This window comes from Elephantulus edwardii, unplaced genomic scaffold, assembly GCF_000299155.1.
Source record: "Elephantulus edwardii isolate Elephantulus edwardi_28Jun2011 unplaced genomic scaffold, EleEdw1.0 scaffold00096, whole genome shotgun sequence".
Classification (NCBI taxonomy): Eukaryota; Metazoa; Chordata; class Mammalia; order Macroscelidea; family Macroscelididae; genus Elephantulus; species Elephantulus edwardii.
In genome coordinates this window covers 6,221,209-6,243,093 of record NW_006399846.1, presented here as the reverse complement: position 1 = coordinate 6,243,093, position 21,885 = coordinate 6,221,209, and the positions used below count along the sequence as shown (strand labels likewise).

At 42.5% G+C, this 21,885-nt stretch overlaps 1 protein-coding gene across 1 annotated transcript in view; it reads right to left on the bottom strand.

Moving 5' to 3' along the window:
• Positions 1–21,885, bottom strand: part of EFCAB4B (EF-hand calcium binding domain 4B) — a 136,163-nt gene that overhangs the window by 57,619 nt on the left and 56,659 nt on the right. Inside the window, exons 5-7 of the mRNA XM_006891301.1 lie at positions 6,459–6,549; positions 4,567–4,662; positions 2,536–2,723 (exon numbers count right to left, since the gene is read on the bottom strand). Of these exons, the coding sequence (XP_006891363.1) occupies positions 2,536–2,723; positions 4,567–4,662; positions 6,459–6,549 (375 nt within the window). The remainder of the gene's footprint in view (positions 1–2,535; positions 2,724–4,566; positions 4,663–6,458; positions 6,550–21,885) is intronic.

Sequence of the window (21,885 nt, the reverse complement as noted above, 5' to 3'; positions counted from 1 at the left end):
CACTCCCTCTGTAGGGGGCCCCTTGCTGTTTCCTGTCTTGCAGGGAACAAACAGCTCTTTTTCTAGGATCTGCCACAAGAGAAATCCTAACTTATATATCTGTAATTCCTTCAATTCCTGAACAAGGGTTTTCATATAATATTTGGTATAAAGTTTGGCTTCCCATAAGGAAGGAGGTAGATTTAAGCATTGAGACTCTCTCAGTACTGTTGGCCTGTGAATTTATTCTACAGAGCACAAACTCAGCTAAGAATCTGGAAGCACTTCTCCTTGGGCAGAACACATTTCCTGAACTTCAGAAGGCTATCTGGCTACCTATGACACTGTAAGCATATTGTAGAAGGAATATGAGAATCCAAGGTGAGGAGGGTGGCAGCTGAGGGATGAGGAGTGTGTGTGTGTGGGTGGATGGATTAATCATGGGGTTGTACAATTCGATGGGGGGGGTGAGGAAAATTGGAAAAATCTGGTCTGAAAAACATGTATTTGAATTTTGTAAAAAACCTAGTATAATAAAAAAAATTTTTTTAAAAACCAAGCCATGAAAATCTGGAATCATATTTGTCCTTTCCTCCCAGTCCTCCTTTCTTCCCTCAATTCCCTGCCTCTAGAGACAGTGCCTCTGACTTGGTTAATTAAGATAAGACTTCAGACAGATCTTAATACTCATGCTGTGATTTGAGACTCCGGCTCTAGGTGTTTGTTCCCATGTGCTGTTCTAATGCCTGTGCCTTCAGATGTTTGATGATTTTAGCAGTTGATTGAATTTTAAGAACCTGACTCTTTAATTCTGTCGCTAAAGTTAAATGCCTGTGTCTTGTTGACATACTCCCAATGAGGAGGAACTGATTTTACTCATGCACGGTGAAATATACTTTAATAACCTTTAAACCTTAAACTACAAGTATCATGTGAAGTCTTCTTGAAACCAAACAACAGTTTGGTGTGTACATTAAAGAATGTTTGCCTTGAGCATTGAATTTTTTCTAGATATATCAGTTGGAACCAAATGGAAAATAACAATTCAAGAGATTAGATAGAAAACTTAAAGGCAAGAAAGTTTAAGCTAATGAATGGGAGGAGAACAACTCAGAAAAGGAGAGTGATAATAGTTGTACAACTCAAAAATTGTAATCCATGTCGCTGAACAGAGAGAGAGAAAAAAAACCAAAACCCACCCTTTCTGGATCCTTGAGAGGAAGATGGGCAATCTTCCCCTGTGAAGCTTACAGCCTCGTACATGCAACAGAGAGTCAACTATGAGTAGATCTTGACTGGACAGCAATGAGATTTGAGAAGGAGCAAGCTGAACCCAAATGCTGGAAACAGAAGCAGTTTACTGACCAGCCAGGCTCTTTTGATGTGTCTTTTCCCAGCTGGACCCACATAGTCTAATCAGAGGAACACACATAAAAGGGGCAGAAAGTGGTGAAGATTCCAGTACACTCTAATAGATCCCTTGAAATCAAATGCAGATTTTCAGAAGTCTTCCCTTTATATTTCTAGTCCACAACAGTTACATATGGTATGTCTGCTCAGTTCAGCATTTACTGGCAGGCCAATTTATATTTTTTGGTTGAATATTGTCTTTCTAGGAAGTTTTGCTCTATTATTCATAGGGTTTTTGAAGGCCTGTCATTTCAAAAGTGGATGGCCCATCCTTCTTCCTAGTCTGTTTTAATCTGACCAGCAGTAACATACAAAAAGCACCATGCTTAGAAGGGTAGAAGGTCAGCACAGAAGACCTGGATGAGTGAATTGACACAGTGACTATGGTAATGGGGTGAAGTGTGTCAGAGACGGTGAGGTTGGCCCAGGACAGGGCAAGATTGTTAAACCCAAAGGTAGTGCTTCTTTGGAAGTTTGAACCCCCCAGAGGTCCCACAGGAGAAAGACTGGCCACCTTCTCCCATTGATTTACAGCCAGCAACAGCCTGCTCGAGGGTAAGCTGTGTATTGGTTCTGAGTGGAAGGCAGTACATTTTTTTGAGAATCACATTATAAAGAACCCTGGTGGTATTGCAGGGTAAATATTGAACTGCTAATTGCAGAATAGACTCTTCCCATTGACATTTACAGTCTTAGAATCCTGAGGGAAGATTGTCCTTAGTTAGAACTGACTCAACAGCTATGAGGTTGGGAGTTTTAGAGCACTTACATAAGTGACTATATTTCATGTCAGTCTTACGCAATGCTCAGCACCGCTCTGGCCTGCCTGGTAGTATTCCGTCATTGTTGTGTCACTACATTGAAACTGATTCATAGCCAACCTTCCAGCAGGTTTTTGCAGAGAAGGAGATTGTCCATCCTTCTCCTGCAGAGCAGCTAGCTGGTGGATTCAAACCCCGTGCCTTCAGGTTCGCGATGCAGCTCTTTACCACTAGGCCACCAGAAGATTAGACTCCTAGGAGAGGATTGAAAGCAATGAACCCAAACCTCCATGTCATCGCTGAGAAATAGGGTCTCCCTTCTGTGAGGGAGGAGAGCGGCGCACAGGATGAAGGACAGCAGGGGCTGGTCCAAGGCCAGACTCACATCTCCTTCTCCTGGTGCAGTTTGCAGGCCTCCTGCTGCAGACTGTCCAGCTGCTGCTGCGCACGCTGCAACTCCCGGGAGGTCTGCTCCAGCTCCTGGGCCAGCTCCTGGTTGGTGAGTTTCAGCTTGGTATTCTCAGCTTTGGTTTCATCCTTGTCATTGTGCAGGGCCACACACTGGCCTTCCAGCTGTGAGGACAGGGGAGAAGAGAGAAGGACAAGCAATCCCCATCAGCAGGCTGGCCAGCCTGGTCTCACCCAGCTTTTCCCTCACGGTGGGCAGGGGCCTTCACACTTGTCCCTCACTGCCCTCAGGCCTTAATGCTCACATACAAACTTCTGCACCAGGGAGAGACTTTTTAAACATATCTTGTTGCTCAGCTGTCTCCACATAGGGCCACTAAACAGTCCAGAGCGAGCGGTCTCATTCATAAAGACCAGAAGGAAAGAAAAGCCCACAGCCCATATGTGTGTCTCTTCCCAAAGTCATAGTATTGAGATCTAATAACCTGAATCCTTCTTGTCCTTTGAATTCTATTTTTCTTCTTTTTCCCTTAGTGGGCATGGAACATGAGTACCAATCACCAGAAAGTTATCCTTCTCCATTTCGAATACTGATAGTAAATTTATCTATTCCTTCCCATCTCCTCATCTAAATAAACCTAATTACTTTAACCCGCAGAAACTTCACATGGTAGCGAGAGACATAGGGAATTCTGAGAAATCAGTTACAGCAGGTCAAAGAGAACATAGCCTCTTTCTCATGTCCCTAAAGCAACTTAAAGAACCCTATAGTTTGGTAACTTCAGCTTTTCTTAGCTGATAATTATGCTCTGCAGAGTTTCCAATGCTCTCATCAGAGGAAGAATCAAACTCAGGCAAATATATCATAATAAATTTAGTCTAATGAATGCGGTCAGTAAGGGGAGGAGGAAGTAACAACAAGGAATTTTGTGTGATTCTCAAGAGGCTCCTGTGTAATCAGGCAAGCGTGCAGTAATTAAATCGAGTGGCAATCATTCATGTGAGGGATAAATCTAATTGGTAAGAACTAAATGCATAAAATGAGGAAGAGCAGGAGAGGCAAGGTGCGGCTGTGGAATGAGCAGGCAGCTGGCAGCTCCAGGCGCTCCAATCACCTTGCAGGATGAAGGAAACCAAAGTGCATAGCTTGAGTAGCAGCAGGAGTGGAACCAACTCTTGTCTTAGCATGGGGTGTCTTCAAGCATATTGTAATGTGTTGCTAAAAGTAGTCTTCTCCATTCAAAGGGAAGCAATGTGCCTGGGTCTGTCCGGGGCTGAATTCCTTCCAGCACCAGAAAAAACAAAGCAGTGGCCGCTGGAGTCCTGGCTCCTCTTTCCCGAGGGGACCTTCCTGTGGAGTGCAGGCCTCTGGGCAGGATGTGTGCTCAGGTGGGACATCATCGTGGTTCCCCAGCCACACTGGGCACTGCCCTGCATCACTAACCACTCAATCTGCCTTCTGGAGGCGCAGGCACATCAGAAAGGAGCCTGGCCCTCTGCATCCATCTTTAGGATTTGGAAACAGTCACAGAAGAGACCAGGGAACCTCATCCAGGTTTGTGGGAAGAGAGAAGATGAACAACTCAACCTTTTATGATCAATCTTCTTTCAACTGGGGGTATCCATGACAACCCTGGAAGGAGGAGACTTGTCTGTGGGCTCCCTACACATATCAGTGACCAGGTACGATTGCTTGTACTGCAGCACTGCTCTCCTTTCTTTTACAGGATGAGGGGCACCAAAGTTTCTGTGTTTTATTTACTCCTGAAGAGTCATATGAAAATGTCTGCACCTCTCATAGGGAAGTGTTGGGCAACCTTCCCAAATTAAACCTCTTGTGTTGGAGAATGAAAAAGCTTTACCATGGGGTCATGTTTATAGCACTAAATAGTTCTTCTTGAATTAGAAAGAAAAAGAAAAAGTCTCTAAGTGAATGGCAGGGGAAAAAGACAAGAGCCAGAGAAAAGGATGGGATGATGACTCAGGTGCTGTGAGGACGCTGACATACCCTTTTCTGCTTCTGGGTGAGCTGTTCCAGTTCCTGCTCCTTAGATAACAGTTTCTGTTGCAGCTCCTCACTGAGCGCCTGGAACCTCTCTGTGTCCTGCCAAGCCAAAAGGGGACAGGTGAAGCTCAGATGCACCGGGGCTGGAGACATTTCTCTCACATTAAACCAACCTCTATAGCCTTCTAGCAGAGAACAAGGGCCTATCTTTCACCCAACAGTGGCAGCACCCATATTTTAGGACTTTAGTGATATTCCCACAACACACCAGGGCTTCAACACCTTGTAGTCATGACCCAGGCTGTGTGGGCAGAACGCGTCCCACAGCGTGAGGTCCAATCCATATAGAAGCTGTGGGATAAAGAGGGCAGCCCTCCTCTTGCAAAGGGCTACCATCTCGGAAAATTATTTCAAGCTTTTAGGGTGAGGAGTGTATGTTCCCTGTCAACTGCATAGAAGGTGAAGGCCAGACAAGAGGAAGCTCTGGAGATACCAAGGAGCCTTCAGAGGGCTCTGGGAGGTGGAGTTGGGACTGGCTTTTTAAATGAAAAGCATTCAGATTCCCTCTCAGATTGAATATGTAGGTGATAGAAATGAAGCAGTGGTGAACATAATCCAGCATAAAATTAACAATAGATTCAAATCAACCAGTATTAAGAAGAGGTAAAAGGCGGAGGAGGCTCAGTAAAAAAGCTCAGTGCTGAGAGGCAAGTCTTGAGGGAGGTACTATTGGAGATCAAAGGCTGTTCTTGTTTTGTTAAGTGCCATTGAGTCATATGGGACTCATAACGACCTTATGAATCAAAGTCCTTAACACTTGCATAACCTTTATCCTTTCTCCAGGTTCACAGGGTTTCCTGAGGCAAGCTATTTACAGAAGTGGATGCCACTCCTGCTTCCAAGCTTATTTTAATCAGGAAGCTCCACCAAACGCTGTCCACCACAGGTAACCATTATGGCATTTGGCTGCTAAAAACTCACTGAGGGGCTAATTCTAAATAGTACAGAGCTTTCTATAGCTTTCTTTTAGGATTATTTTCTAGAAGAAACTCTGTTTCTCATGGAAAGGGGAGAGTTTCAGCAGTCTTGGACTCCCCAGACCAACAGCAGAGCTGTTGAAAAGCTGAGGAAAAGCCAGAAAACTAACAGCAAGAGGAGTGAGTCTTACATTTTCTTTTACTCTCTTACATTTTCTAGGTGTCTAAGAGGGGAAGTAATATGGTACTGACAAAGAGTACTGAATATCCCATGAGCTTCCAAGACAATAAACAAATCTGTCTTGGAAAAAGTCTAACAAGGGTGCTCCTTAGAGGCAAAGATGGGAAAACTTTCTGCCCAGCCTTTCCCCCTACTGAAGGCATGGCTGCCCCCCTGTTGCTGTGGCAAGGACTTTTTGGGGCGCTGAAGATTGGGCTCTAAGCAGAGGTGCTTTGAGGACTTGCCTCTACCATGTCTCTCTCTTCAAAATTGGGGAAGAGTTAAAAGGAGCTGTCACCAAATGCCAAGAAGCAAAGTCCACCCAAAATGCAGGATGCCGCACCTGTTGAGCCGTTTGACAATACCACCTACAAGAAATCTCCAACACCATGACTACAATGTGTACACCTTCTTAGATTTGAATCTGGGCCTCTCAAAACTCAGAATCCCTCAACCTGCCTCAGGACAAGGATCTCTGCTCTTGGGGAGTTTACATGTTAGGAGGAGGAGACAGAAAATTAATAAAAACAAACAAGTAAATTATGTGTCAGATTGAAGGTGACAAAGTCTTTGAAAAACAGTAAGAAGGAATCAATATTGCAAAGGGAGTGCATCTTATTATTAAATTGGGGTGGGGAGCAATCAAAGGGGATCTCGTGAAATAGCTGATATAGCTAGCCTAGAGGAGGGACACTTACTTTCAGGAGGAACTGCTCCTTCTCACTTTTGATTTGTTGTTCCATCTCCTCATAAAGATGCTGGATTTCTTCATCATAATCAGCAATTTTCCTGCAGAGGTGGTGAAAGGTGAGTTTGGGGAGATTTGCATGGAGGAAATCCTATCCTACAGAGGCAACTTTTGCAGCTTAGACTTTAGAGCCCCACCAGGAGCTGTGGGGCATGGGGTATTATGTGGGTCAGGATGGCTAGGTTGGCAGGAGCCAGTACCTGGGCTTAGTTTACCCTACAGGGTTATGCGCCTCTCAGCGGATCCTACGGCAGCTGCTGGCATGTGTTACCTCCTTCACCATCTGGGTACTGTCCCTGCTTGTCCCCAGCCACTCTTGTCTCCTGGCTGTTGCTCCCAGAGTCTCATCTTCCTCCACTCTCTCTTGCTTCAACATCAAGCATTCTGCTTTCCTGACTCATCATCGTATTTTCCACTGATCTCTATGTTTGTAGGCAGAACAAAGTTGCATCATGTGGATTTTTGGTTGAGGGTTTTGGTTTTTATTTTTCTGTTTGGCCTTCTTATTTATCTTGTTCCTATTTGGATTCTTCTCTCCATCGGCACTATCTGACTCTCCCCTATCAGAAGACTCTCCCTTAAACTGTGTGCCGGTGTTTGTGTGGTCTGTGTTTCTCTGCAGATACGGAAAAGGTCTGTGAAAACATCAGCCACCACCACGTCTCTCTAAGGCCCAGTGCATCTCAGGGAGAGGGCCACAAGCTGGCAATGCAAGAGTACAGGGCTGGTTTAAGGCTACTGATGACAATGCCATTTCCTCATTCTCATTTTCAGCATCCTCTCCCCACTCTGAAAAGCCTCACAGGACATGGAGTAAGTGCCCGAATACTCTCCTTTTATACAAATGTAAACAAGGTTTATAGGTACCCAAGGAACCCTGTCTCCTTTTCTGCCAGTAATAGACACTCCTCCAATTTAAAATAGAAAGTACCAGGTATTTTCATTTGAAATGAGAATGGAAGTTATCACACTAAAACATTAGCCTGCAAAGTAATTGAATTTTTATAACCTTTCTCTGACTGTGTTGTGCAAGGTACCCTTTCTGGTGCCCTCCCCACCCTCTCTCCATAACCTGGTAAAGGAACTCCAGGCTCCAGAGAGCAGGCTGATGTTAACGAGGTAGTAATCGCATACCGAAAAGCTTGGCATGAGCTATTCTATACTTATATTGTATGTTTGGACATGTTAGCAGAAGAGCAGACCCTGGAGAAGATATCATGCTGGGCAGAGAAGAGGGTCAGCAGAAAAGAAGAAGATCTTGATGAATGGACTGAATCTATGGTTGTGACAATAGGCTCAAACATAGCAATGAAGATGGTGCAGGACTCTGTAATATTTGTTCTGTTGTACATAAGTATATTATGAGTTGCAAGCAACAGGAAAGTACCCAACAAAAAAAATTTCGAAGCTCAAACAATAGGAAACTCATTGTAAGCTTTCTCTTGGGCCTCAAAGCCTGAAGGGATGAATTACCTCTCTTCTCCTAAAATCTAGACCCAAGGAGCAAGGCTATTTATTTCAGTAGTGTGAATCAACAGGTAACAGGGGAAAGAAAAAGAAGGGGAAAAAAGTGGTCAGTAGATACACATACCGAAGGCCAGAAGAGAGGTTGGCCTGTGTAACATGTAGATCAAGTGACATTTCCTGTTGACTAGAGACTATAAAACCCCAGTCCTGCCCTCACTCTGGGCTGATGCTATTTTCAGCCTCAGCCACCCACACGTAGGTGTTCATTAAACAGTATTGCTATGCAAGGTCTTCAGTGTATTTTGTAGGTAGGTTCTCTGAGTTTGAACCAATTGAGGGACTGGAACCAGAACCTTCCACCCACCTAACCCTTTATTCAAGTAAAACAAAAATGCAAACTCACTACTATCAGGTCAGTTCTGATTCATAGTGACTCTCCACTGGGTCTTTATGGAAGAAGGCAGTTCACCTTTCTCCCTCAGAGCCCATGGTGTATTAGAACTGCTGACCTTTCAGTTAGCATCTCCATACCATATGTACTTTGCCACCAGGGGTGCTTTTATTCAAGCCAAGTACTTGAATAATTCTGGAAAGAGTTCTCAGAGACATGGATAAGATTTTGAAGTGAAAAGACAGAAATGTATTTCTTTCCAGAAGACGCCTGTCATATTAACTTCTACCTTGTATGTCTATGTGAGTCTACAATCCAGTCCTAGACCTTCCCTACAGCCCAAGGCGTCATCACACCGGACTTCACTGCCCTTTCTTTACCCACCAGAGGAACAACTCTATCATATACGTAAGCTGCGTAATAAACCAGGAGCCAGGGCCCAATTTAACTGGTGTTCCTCCAGGTCTACAGGAAGCATATGACTGACCAGACTATGGCACTGGTATGAGTGTTCCCATGAGCCCCAGGGCACTGATGTTAGAGCATCAGCCTAGAGACCCTTTATTGGCTCTATCCTCAAGTGCAGGAACCTGGCCATAAGCAACTGTGTAGCAATGGTCAAGGGATTATTCATCAAAAGGGAAGGTCTAGGAAGACTCCCTTAAGCTGGACCCTGTCCTCACCAGTGTGTTTGACATTCTGGTGAAGGAAATATCTTTTTGGAGAAGAGTTTGAAATCTCTTCTTCATAAATGCTTGTAATTTTTACTTTAGTAATCTGCTCACCTGTGATGATTCAAAGAAAATCTTAGAAAGAAAGAAAAAAGGTCCATGCAACTGACTAGGGACCCCTTTGGGGCAGAAATAGGTACAGTGTGAAGTAACTTTTAGAAGCAAAATGGTCTTCTGTTGTTGCTTCATCCATCTTCCTTTGAACAATCTCAGACACAAGATGGTAAGTGGTTTCAAGGAAAGCTTTAGTTATGATTCTAGCCATGCCAATTCCGGAGAACTAATAAAGTAGAATGAGAGAAACTTGAAAATTGATTTGGCTCTGTTAAAGCAATACTAATTACAATCATTCATATAACTGTTTACCATTTATGCCTTATTATCATGTAGACCATTAATTCTCTAATATCATTCAATGTAGTATATTAACTTTTCTCTAGGTTTTATTTGATTACCTTAATAAAGTCTAGTTTTCATGCTCATGTGTCATTTTGCTTGACATAAAGTGAGTAATTTTGCAGGCCACACACACACACACACACAGGCAGAATGACAGCCATAGCTTGGAAAGGTGCCTCCTCACCCTTCTTCACACAGCTGGGTTCACTCTAGAGAAGCCCTGAGTTCTGGATGGACATCAGTGGTTCTGCCCAAACTAGACTTGTGACATGAAAGCAAGCCTTTGAAAATCATCTTGATTAAAGCTGGTCGCCTGGGAGATTTCTCACTTATAACTTGTAGATGGGACCAATTTCTCCATAATAATGTAGAGAAATTCAAAGTCCCATGGGTCTCCTCTCATTTTTCACTAATGAAATAGACAGTTACAAAGCATTAACTATGGACCTGGACACTGGGATAGTCACTGGAACCACAATGACCCAAAAGAATTTGTCCCTGCCCCAGAGAGGCTGGATGACTCACACCAGGTCCTGAGAATACAATGAATTAAGGTGCCGTTCATACTAATGCAGATAATCCTGATGATCTAGGTTCCAATCGCAGGACACCTTCCTGTCTTCAGTTGACCTTGAGTGAGTGCTCTGACCCTCTCCCATCCTGAGGCAGCACTAGCCCTGTGTTCTTCACAACATGGTCATGATAATCCAACCAGAGAGTGGGTGTGAAAAGCATTCTGAGCCTCAGAGAACTAAATAAATAGAAGGGATTATTTATTACTGTCATTATTGCAGGCTGGAGAGGGCAAAGGGTAGTGGTCTCCAAGGGAAGAAGAGGTGTCATTTCATGGGCTGCTGAGTTTGGAAAGAATCAGAGGCAAACTGGAAGATGAAGAACAGAAAATTTGGTCAATAAAGCTTTTACTGGCTGTCAGACGAATCCATGAGCGACACAGGCTGCGTGTGAGCAAGAGTGGCAGAGCACAGAGCCTGCATCTGCAGGGGGCTCCGCAGTGGCTTCGAGAGCAGTGAGGGTGAGAGACACTCTATAGAGATCTGTGTACATGGTGGGTGGTGGTCCCCTCAGGCTCGCCATATTCTACCATCAAAGAAAAGGTACCATTGATCATGTTTGTTTATTATCATATATCTTAATTACCACACTCTCCAAAACCACTCATGGTGCCTGGTGCACATAAACTTAGACTTTGAAGTGTTATCTGTGAAGATTTCCCCATCTATTCCTTCCCTGAATCCTTAACACACCTGATGTCTTCATTGGAACATTTCACACTTTATTTTAAATAGTCCTAAAGAAGTGTGTCATTTGGGTTCATGCTGCCTCATTTAGACTATGTGCACTGGCATGGATGGAACCGTGTCTCCCCTCCTCAACAACACACACACACACACACACACACACACACACACACACACGCGCGCGCGCCAGTCTGTCTGAACCAGGATTTTCAGTAGCTTGACAGCCATGGGATATTATAATGTGGCAGATATGGAGTTATGTAATGACATAAACCCCCTCCCTTAAATGATAACTCAGTTGCGAAAGGTTAGAGAATGGAATGCACCATCACTAATCTTATCACAACCTTAATCAATATAAGGGGAGTGTCCTTGGAGATGTAACCTGCAACGCGTGAGCAGAGAGCAAGGGATCCACTACCACCAAGAAAGAAGGGAGTAAGTGTGTTCTGTAGATCAAGAGGAAATCCCTAGATCCAGGGTAAGATTGATGCCAGGACACTTGGAGACCTCCAAGGAATTGTATGCTTAGAGATGCTGAAAGGAGACAAGGACTCTTCCTCTCAAACTGTAAGCCAACATAAGAGGGAAGCCTTTCCCTGCATCCAGTACTGTGAATTCAGACTTCCATCCTCCTAAACAGTGGGAGAATACATTTGCTTTGTAAAACCATCCACTTGCGGTATTTCTGCTACAGTAGCACTAAGGAACTACGACCAGAACCCAGAGCCAGATGTTAGATCTCTATTTAAGTCACTCAAAAAGCCATGCTTACAACATGAACGCGGCAAACTTGTATAAACAGAATTTATAACTTTGGTTACCAGTTTGAGAAGTCCAAGAACTATAATGAGGTAACACTAGATTTCATAGTAATTTTCTCTTTTAATGTTAAAGTCCTTGTTACAACATCCTTAACAAATATCTATCCAACCTAGGTTCAAATAACTCTGGTAATAGGGAATTTACTGTCTCTTTCTAAACAGGTCTATTATCTTGGACTGTTGAGGCTGATAGAAATACATCTTTCAATGACTTAGTCCTTCTCTCCATAAAAGCTCTTCATATACTTAAGAACTGTATCAAGACTGTAATACCTTACCTTAGTTTTAGGCTAAATGGCTGTATTTCTTCTGACACATAGATTTTTTTAAAAAAAAAATAGGGATTGGTGGTGAGGTAGAAGAGGGGGGAATAGTAGGGTCAGGAGATGACAATTTCCATCACCATTCTCGTCACTTTCCTCTTACTGGCCTATGATTTCTCTTTTTCAAGCCATGAAACTCAAAACTGAATGGCCAGTGTATAAAGTTGACTAGAGCTGGACTTATTTTAGATGCTTGCACCTACTCTTGCAGTCTAGGATCGTATTAACTGTTCTTGACAGCCACTTCATGGCTGATGAACGCCAAATCTACTTGTCAAAACACCCACGTCTAAATCCTATGCTGTGTGATTGTTAATTGTTCTGAAAGATGGTACTACTGAATTATATCTCTCCTATCTTCTGAGTCTTCAATTTGATTTTTAGGCACAAGATACAAAAGCAACATCTCAATCAAACAAATGTGTCAGAGTTCATGTTTGTTGGGCTCAGTGTGTCTTTTTAGCCTGGCCCTCTGCTAATGGATCCCACTTGGTAGCACAGTGCGTGTACTCAGTGACCTTCCAAGTTTGTGGCTGGCTGTTTGGAATGTTCAATCAGAATCCACACTAAATAATGCATGATGGTGATTTTATGATTTCATTCACCCATGTGGTGTAGTCCTTAGAGAATTCTGCCACTGACCTAAAAGCTGCATCTCTCTAGTAGTTTGAATCCACCAGCAACTCCATGGGGGAAAAAATGGACTGGAGGGTCAGCTATGAGTTGGTTCAAACTCACCAACAATGAGAAGAGGGGAGGGAAGAACGGGAAAAATTTCACTTTTTTGTATTACAGTCAAAGACTATACTGGTAAGATATTTATTTTTTGGAGTCTATTAACTTTGCCTTTGTAGCAAAAAACTATGCTCAATTTTGCATAACTTCTATGAGAATAATGTGCATTCTATTTAAGGGAACACAATTCTTCATGCACCTCTTAAATTTAGGTTGTTAATTGATAGTTTCAGATAATTTATATGCTTAATTAACTTTTTGCCTGACTAAGGTGTCAAATTTGGAGATACGTTTAAGTATTCTAGTAAGATTCTTGGGTTTATCAAATTTTCTTTGTTTCTTTAAAAGTTTCTGCCTCATGTCTTTTGCTGCTATGTTGTTTAGCACATAAAAGTTGTATCTGTTGCACCTTATTTAAGGATGCTACCTTTTTTTATTACTACAAAGACTTCTCCCTTATTTTCCTTTACTTACATCGTTGGAAAATACATTGAACAAGACAAGCACAACAGCCCACAGCAGACTGGGAAAGAGCTCTCTTAGCCATTAATATATAATATATGGGTATAATTCTTTAGCTTATCTTCTAACATTCCCTCTAGGTAGTACATATTTAATTCTTTCATTCTCTGCTATCTTACCCCAGGTATTTTGAGCTCCATGAAAAGGAATAGGCAGGAAAAGAGGATGAAAAAGAAGAGATGGAGAAAAGACATGAGCTCTCAGTGGAACTGAGGGACAAACTGGTGAAGAGTCAGTCAGACTTTGCAATAGTTGTAAACACCATCATTTCCCCTCTCCTTTCTCTTTCCTGGCAATGGCTAAACAGCTTCTCCAGTGTGTTCTAGGGTAATCCAGGTAATAATATTCATGCAGACACAAATATAGCTGGCTCTGAGCTCTCTACACTCATAGACAAAGACCTGTCCAAATCTTGCCAGAGATTTTTCTGTATTGAAAAAAATCAAGACGGTGTTTTTAAAGAAAGTTGTGATGATTAAATAATGTATATGGAAGTGTACAGGCCATGGTTTTCACAATCACTTGTTATGCATCAGAGAGTTAGACAATGACCAAGGAGGATAGAAGGAGAATTGATGCCTTTGAGATGTGGTGCTGGAGAAGAATATTGAGAATACCATGGACTGCTAGGAAAACAAACAGATTTGTCCTGGAAAGGGTTAAACCAGGTGGCTCCTTGGAGGCAAGGATTCTGAGGCTCCATCTAACATACTTTGGACATGTTGTGAGGAGAGACCGGTCCTAGGAGAAGGACATCATGCTTGGGAGGGTGGAGGGACAGCGCAGGAGGGAAAGGCCCTCTATGAGGTGGATTGATTCAGTGACTGGGATAATCGGGATGGGAGTGTCAGAGACAGTGTGATTGGCACAAGACAGAGCAGAGTTTAGGGCTGTTGTACATAGGGTCGCTATGAGTCGGAAGCAACTCAACAGCACATAGCAACAACAACATATGTAAGTGTCTAGAACAATAAGGATTTACACTGTAGCTGTGATGGTGTACCATCAAGTCAGAAGTGACCCACAGCTGACCCTCCAGCAGATTTTCAGGGGCATTTAATCTCACAGAAGATTGCCCTTCCTCCTCCTGTGGAGCAGCTGGTAGATTCGAACCCTACAGGATTGCAGCACAGTCTCTTACCACCAGAGCTAATAAATACTAGGCAAATGAGTTCGCTCTGATTCCTCAGAGGCATGTGACCCCCACTTTGAGAAATCACTGCTCTTTTAATTCTTTTAAAGACCAATTGCTTTAGCTTACTAGCCTACTAAAACATAAATACCACAAGTCGATGGCTGCAACAAACGGAAATTTGCCTGTCACAGTTTAAGAGGCTGGAAGTCTGAATTCAAAATGTCACCACTAGGGAAAGACTTTTTCTCTTTGTTTCTCCTGGTTCTAGAAGCTCCCAGTGCAGGGACCTCAAGTCCAAAGGATATGTTCCACACTGTGTTCTCCTTTCTTGGCAATAGTGGTCCTTTCTTCTCTGCTTTCTTCTCTTCTATTTCTTGTAAGATAATGATGTGAGCCAAACCAGGGGGAACTCCCATGAATACACATCTGATAGCTGGACAATGAATAAGGACGATATTAAAAAATATTGATGCGGTTGAGTTGTAATGTTGGAGAAGAGTATTAAACATACCATGAGCTGTCAAGAGAACAAGCAGTTCTAGCCTGGAGAGAGTAAAACCAGGTTCTCCTTGGAGGCAAGGAGTTTAAAGCTCCATCTCACATACTTTATACATGTTATCAGGAGAGACCAGTCCTTGGAGAAAGACATTGTGCTTAGAAGAGTAGAAGATCTGAGCAGAAGAGGAAAACCTTAGATAAGATGGATTAATACAATGACTGTGTATTGTAAAAAAAAAAAAAGGTACACCCACTATGAAAGGCAGTATGGCACTTTCTCAAAAAGTTCTAAATAGAAATACCATTTGACCCAGCAATTCCACTACTGGGAATATACCCTAAAGAAACCATAACCACCACTCAAGCAGATATATGCACACCCATGTTTATTGAGGCTCTGTTCACAATAGCAAAGAGTTGGAAACAATCCAAGTGCTCATCAATGAATGGATAGAGAAGCTGTGGTATATTCACACAATGGAATACTATGCAGCATTGAAAAACAAGGAACTAATGAAATATTATGCAAAATGGGTATCCCTGGAGGACAGTATGCTGAGTGAAATATCTCAGTTACAAAAGGACAAATACTGCATAATGCCAGTTGTAAAACAGGACTGACATCAGGTTTGGAGGGAAACTTAAGAAAAAAGAGAGGATAAATAATGTATACTGCATTGAAACAGATGAGGGAGTGATCTGTTTAGAAGGAATATATGATTAGGTATTATTATCATGAAAAGAGTCCAGAATGAAAACTGAATAGTGGAGTGGACTGGGAGGAGGGGTGGGCAGGGAGGAAAATGTGCAACAATGAATGAATGGAACTTCAAAGTCTCTGTAAACTTTCATTAAAATTAATAATAATAAAAAGAGTAGAAGGTTTGAGCAGAAGAGGAAGACCCTGGGTAAGATGGATTAATACACTGACTGTGGTAATGGGGTCAGGTGTGTCAGAGATGGTGAGGCTGGCTCCGGATAGGGCAGTGTTCAGCGCCATTGTTCATAGCGTTGCTGTGAGTTATAGTCAATTTAACGTCACAAAACAGCAATATCACTGGGGTAAAGATAGTGATCCCACCTTAATCTCCTTATAGTACATAAAAACTACTTCAGATCCCATCTAGGATGATTATTACATCATTACGTAACTGTCAAACCACTGAGAATCATGACCCAGCCAAGTTGACAGATATTTTGAGTGGACATAATTTAATCCATGATACCAATAGAAGGTCAAGAAAAAACTGGAGGTAAACCATGGGACCACTTGGTATGAAGATGTGCAGAAAAGGGGAAACAAGAGGGGACAGAAGACATGGGAAAGGGCAAAATCCTAGGGCGACCAGTAGAGAAGATTAAATGTAAAAATCGAGACCTGTGGTGTCATTACTAACATTAGAAAGTGTTGGTTAGGCCCTTCTTAAAGTATTGCTCTGGTGAGCTTTAAGTTGAGCTCTCTGTATATGAGACGTTGATGAGCTGAGAACGCTAAGCCCAAAGCTAAAGGTGCACAGTGCTGTGGAACAGGGAGAAGATGTCACACACCGAGCGCACGGACCACCTGCGGGGTTTCGATTGGACACTAACAGTGTGACCTCACAGCTCCGGCTGAAGGGAAGTGGAGGCAGCTGCTTGTGCTTGTAGAGGTGGTAGTATTGCTATTATTTTTAGGGGAAAAGGTAGGAAAAGCAGAATATAGAAAAGGAAGGTTTCCCAGAAGGGAAAGAGTGAGTTAAATACTGAATGAGACGTCACAATATAGTGATGGATCTGGAAGTATGAGGGCCTCCTGAAAGTCAGGATGAAAAACTCAGGTCCAGCCCTGTGGATAAAATATCACTCTCTGTGTTTTCCTAAGCAAACGTATTCTCCTTAAAAGATGACTCTGTGTGTGTGTGTGTGTGTGTGTGTGTGTGTGTGTGTGTTGAGGTGCTGGGAAGCTGGGAATGGGACAAAGATGGATTATGTGGAAAGAAATGCTAGATCAAGATTCAAATGTAAATATGAGATTTAGGTGTTCTGAGAAACCTTTACATATAATTTTCAGGGAACTGAAATTTGAGATGTAGTTAGCAATAACTTCCCCTGCCAGCTTCCCACAGGCACTGTGAAAATTAATTAACCTTCACAAAGTGCTTTGCACACAGAGAGTTAAGGTGCTAAACTGGAGGGAAGCATGAATACTCGATACCACTGGGGCTCCAGCTAATGGCTTGCAGGCCAAGGCCTCACATTTATGGAATACTGCTTGGTCAAACCTTGTATTTTTTTTTCTGGTTTCTTTTCCCCTTTGCCTTCACTTAGGAGTAAAATGGATTGTAACTTCAGGGGTCCTCATAAAGTCATCTAGCCCATTCCTTAGTTTCTAAGTAGAGGTGTGCTAAATTCATTCTACGAGAAAAGCAGAAAAGCAAAGAACTGCTTCTTTTTCCAAGTGAAAGTGTAGCCTTGACCTTGGAGAGAAGAATCATGTTCTACATTTTAGACAATTGCCAGAGATGGGAGCTTAAGGTAGAGCTTCAGAAATGGCCCTTGACCTTGGAGAGTAATCATTCTGATTCTATGTGTTTCAATGTAGATGGAGAGAGATCTGATAAATACGCTTCTGAGGGCAAAAAATTTGCAAAGTCAGGTGAAAAGTAGATGCATGTGAATAAAATGAGGATTCAAGCAGTGATTAGCCTATCCATGGTCCTCCAAATTGCTGAGGCCAGGGATAGGAACAGGGACACAATCAGGCCTCGAGTCTTGGTCCCACTGTTTCAACAGAAGTTTTGTCTTTCTAAGGTTCCTAAACTTTAAAACTGATTAGTCCACACCTTTGTTGAGGACTGTCAGGGCTTCAATTCCATCAACCACACAAGGCTGATTCTTACAGACAGGGCTCAGGCACCTCTCCATCCTCCAAACTTTTGACAAAATCTGATATTAACCATCCCTCCTACGGCTCCTCTTATGATTTAGATAATTTGTTGCAATGGTCACATAAAAGTTGTAAACTATACTTACCATTATGAGATTTGTTAGGGAAGCAACAGGCTATAATTCAGGACCAAGAAAAACCCAGGATACAGTTCTTCCTTCTCAGCTGTGCCCACAGACAAGTCTTTCTCTGGCCTTTCAACTCTTTTTCCTGTTCACTGCCAAGTGTTACACATTGCTACAGCTCTCTCGTAAATGACTATAGTAAATGTCCTATTGCACAGCAAGTTTTGGTTCAAAGACACTCATCTCTCTCACTTCATGGGTCAGGAGGTCCACTGCGCTGCCTCCCATCAGTCCCCTGGTTTGTGCCTCTGCTGTTAACATTTCTTTCCCACTGCTTCTCACCATCTCCCCCCTGTCTCCTGGCTTCAGGAAGTTCTCAGTACAGAGACCTAGAGTCTAAAGGACACACTTTGCTCCAATCTTTTCTTTGTGGTAGTGAGCTAACCCCCCTCTTCTTTGCTGGCTTTCTTCTTTTATGTACTGTACAGTAAGAGGTGTAACTCAAGCACAGGAACAACTTAAATACTTGAATCATGTATGTAAGTGTAGTGACTAAGGTAAGGGTGGTAACAGGGGTCATAGCTCCTAATAAAGTGGCACCTCAAGATACATCACACCCTACTTCTGTCTTGTAAGCACAACATACAATTCACTCCAAAATGAGACCCTATCCACAGGCATAATAGCTAGAATTTACAGCACATCACAAAAAGGAGGATAATTACACCAGAACACAAAATGGAAGACAATCACACACAACCATCACTACCTGACAAAGTTGACATATATTCTGGAGGAATATAATTTAATCCATAACATCCTACTCTAATTCCTACGTGCTCATTGTGTCAGAGTCACAAAGACAGTGGCTAGAAGGACCGTATTAAATAATTCACTCCCCTGCAATGACAGGAGACAGGGAATTCTAACTCCATGTGAATCAGGTTTGCCTGCCTGACTTCTGTGCCCTACTGTGCTGGTCACAGACTGGAAAACACTCCACATCTGCTATTCATCAGGAAGAAAATAGAAACAAGTTCAGTCTCAGACAGTTCTGTGCTTGGGATGAGTATGACAAGCGAGGGATTCAGACTCACCACTGCTCCCTGGCAACTTCTTTGGTAGCTACAGTCTCTGGACTGTAAAAACTCCTCATAGCAGAAAATTCCTGGGGAGGGTTTTCTCGATCCCCTGGAGCCAAGCCCTCTGTCTCTCTCTCCCTCTCTCACGCACATCTCCCACAAGTACCCCCCCTCGACTCCCACACCCGCACCATCCGTGCACTTGCACATGATTGGAGTAGAGCAATGAAAAGGAAACAGAAGAGTTTGTAGAAATTTCTGCAAGGGTTGTGAAATTGTCAATTGGATTTTCAAGATGGATGGTTGCTCCCTAATTAGATTCCGCTGTCTTGGATAAACCAACTTTGCAGCTTTATCCCATCCTATAAAACAAACCATTTTTCATTCATCAGGTTTACGTATCACGCCTATGGTGCACCTCGAGTGCAAACAGTCCTCACCTTTCAGTTTGCTCCCAGGGTGATGTTAACAACGTGTTCTGCCTCAGATAATAATATACCAATAAAAAACATGGGCTTGATTAAACTGCTTCGTCACCTACAGCTCTCCCAGAGAACTTGTCTTCACTCTAAAAACAGGGCTAAAATTAAGTTTGGTAAGGGCACCCTGGAGGCTACCTTGTGTAGGCTAACATTCTGTAAAGTTGTAAATTTGCTCACACCTTGTGGTCTATGGACCGCCTGCATCAGAACCATCAGGGCTGTGTGAGAAGTGCAGGTACCTGAGCCCCCTCTGCTAGACATACCAATTTAAACTCTCTAAGGGAGGGATTTAGGAATTTACCTGTTAAATAAGATTCTCTGGGAATTCTAAAAGCAAACTAACATTCACATTAAGGTCTTCCACATGGTCCCGGAGCACTCACTGGAAAGTAAAATTATCTACCTGCCCAAATCCACTGCTGTCAAGTCAATTCCAACTCCAAGCGACCCTCAATCAGGTTCCCAAGGCCATAAATATTTCCAGATTTCCAGGAAGAGACTGCCTACTTTTCTCCCAGGGAGGAGCTGGTGGATTTGAGTTCAGTTAGCAGTGAAACATGCATCACTCTGCTATCTTGCTGTTAAGTGCCTTTAAGTTGAATGCAAGCCATTGTGATCCTATGAACAATAGATTTAAATCCTGTTCCATCCTGTGCTATCCTCACACTTCCTGACACACAAGAGCCCGTTGAAGCAGTCTCCTTGTCAGTCCACCTGGTTGAGGGCTTCCTCTCCTTCCCTAACCCTCCACCTTTCTAAGCATCATTCCTCTCTCCAAGGAATAGCCTCTTCTTGCAACATCTCCAAAGTATGTGAGGGGAAGCTTCATCATCTTTGCCACCAAAGAGCACTCTGGCTGCACCTCTCAAAGACATATTTGTTTTCTTTGCCATCCATGGGATGTTTAATGCTCTTCTCTAACACCACAGCTAAAAGGCATCAATTCTTCTTCTGTCATCTTCATTTATTGTCCAGCTATCAGATGTATAGCAAGTTATCGGAAAGACCATGGCCTGAATCAGATGAACCTTAGTCCTGAAACTGACATCATTACTCCTTAATAATTTGGGTAGGTCACTAATTCAGACACTCCTAGTGCAATACGTCTCCTGATTTCCTGACTGCTGGTGCCAATGGTGTTAACTGTAGATACAAATAAGATGAAGTTATTGACAGTTTCAATCCTTTATTCATCTATTATGGTCCAGTGTTAAGAATCTCTATTTTCTTGATGTTGAGATGCAAACCATAATGAAATCTGCATTCTTTGGTCTTCTGCAACAAATACTCCAAGTCCTCCTCACTTTCAGCAAGCATAGTTGTGTCACCTGCATATTATTGATGAGTCTTTACATTTCTCAAGCTGAGAGAACTGAAAAATTTAAATCTCTAGTCTGATTATGGGAAATATATTGAACGACCCAACGCACAAAGCGTCAAATGAAGATGGAGGGAATACACAGAGTCACTGTACCAAGAAGAAGTCACCAACACTGAAAAATTTCAGGAAGTACCTACCATATGAACAGGAGCCAATGGTAATGAAGGAGGAAGTAGAAGCCGCATTGAAGGCATTGGCAAAAAAATTAGATCCCTAGATATGATAGGATACCAATTGATTTGTTTAATTAACAGATGCAGCCCTAGATGTGCTTATCAATGTATGCCAGGAAATTTGGAGGACAGCTGTCTGGCCAACAAATTGGAAGAGGTCCATATTTGTTCCCATTTCCAATAAAGGTGATTCAACAGAATGTGGAAACTACTGAACAGTATCATTAATAACACAGGCAAGCAAAATACGGCTGAAGATCTTTCAAAAATGGCTAGAACCGTACATAGATAGAGAATTCCCAGAAGTTCAAGCAGGATTTAGAAAAGGCCATTACACCAGGGATATAATTGCTGATATCAGATGGATCCTGACTGAAAGTAAAGAATACCAGAAGAATATTTATTTGTGCTTTATTGACTATGCAAAGGCATTTGACTGTGTGGTTCATAACAAATTATGGCTGACATTGAGAAGAATGGGAATCCCAGAGCATTTAATTGTGCTCATGAGATATCCAGACCGAGGGTATGCCAGGGTATTATTCTTTCTTCATACCTATTCAATCTGTAAGCTGAACAAATTATTCAAGAAGCTGGACACTATGAAGAACAATGTGACATCAAGATTAGAGTGTGCATCACACTATGTTATCCCTAAATATAGGATGTTTTATTTGATTCCCTGAAAATGGCAAATTTTTATCATGCTTGGCTGCTAACTAGAAGGTTGGAAGTTCAAGTCTACTCAGAAACATTTTAGAAGAAAGGTCTGGGGGAGCTCTGGTGGCCTAGTGGCAAGGAGCTGCAACTATAATCCCAGAGGATTTTAAAAAAAAAAAGGAAAAAAAATATATATGTATATATATGTGTATATATATGTATATATATATATACTTTTTTTTAAATAGGAGGAATAGGAGGAGGTGGTCCAGAGGTAGAAATGTTACCTGCCATGTGGCCAGTTCTGGCCAATAGACCGCAGGA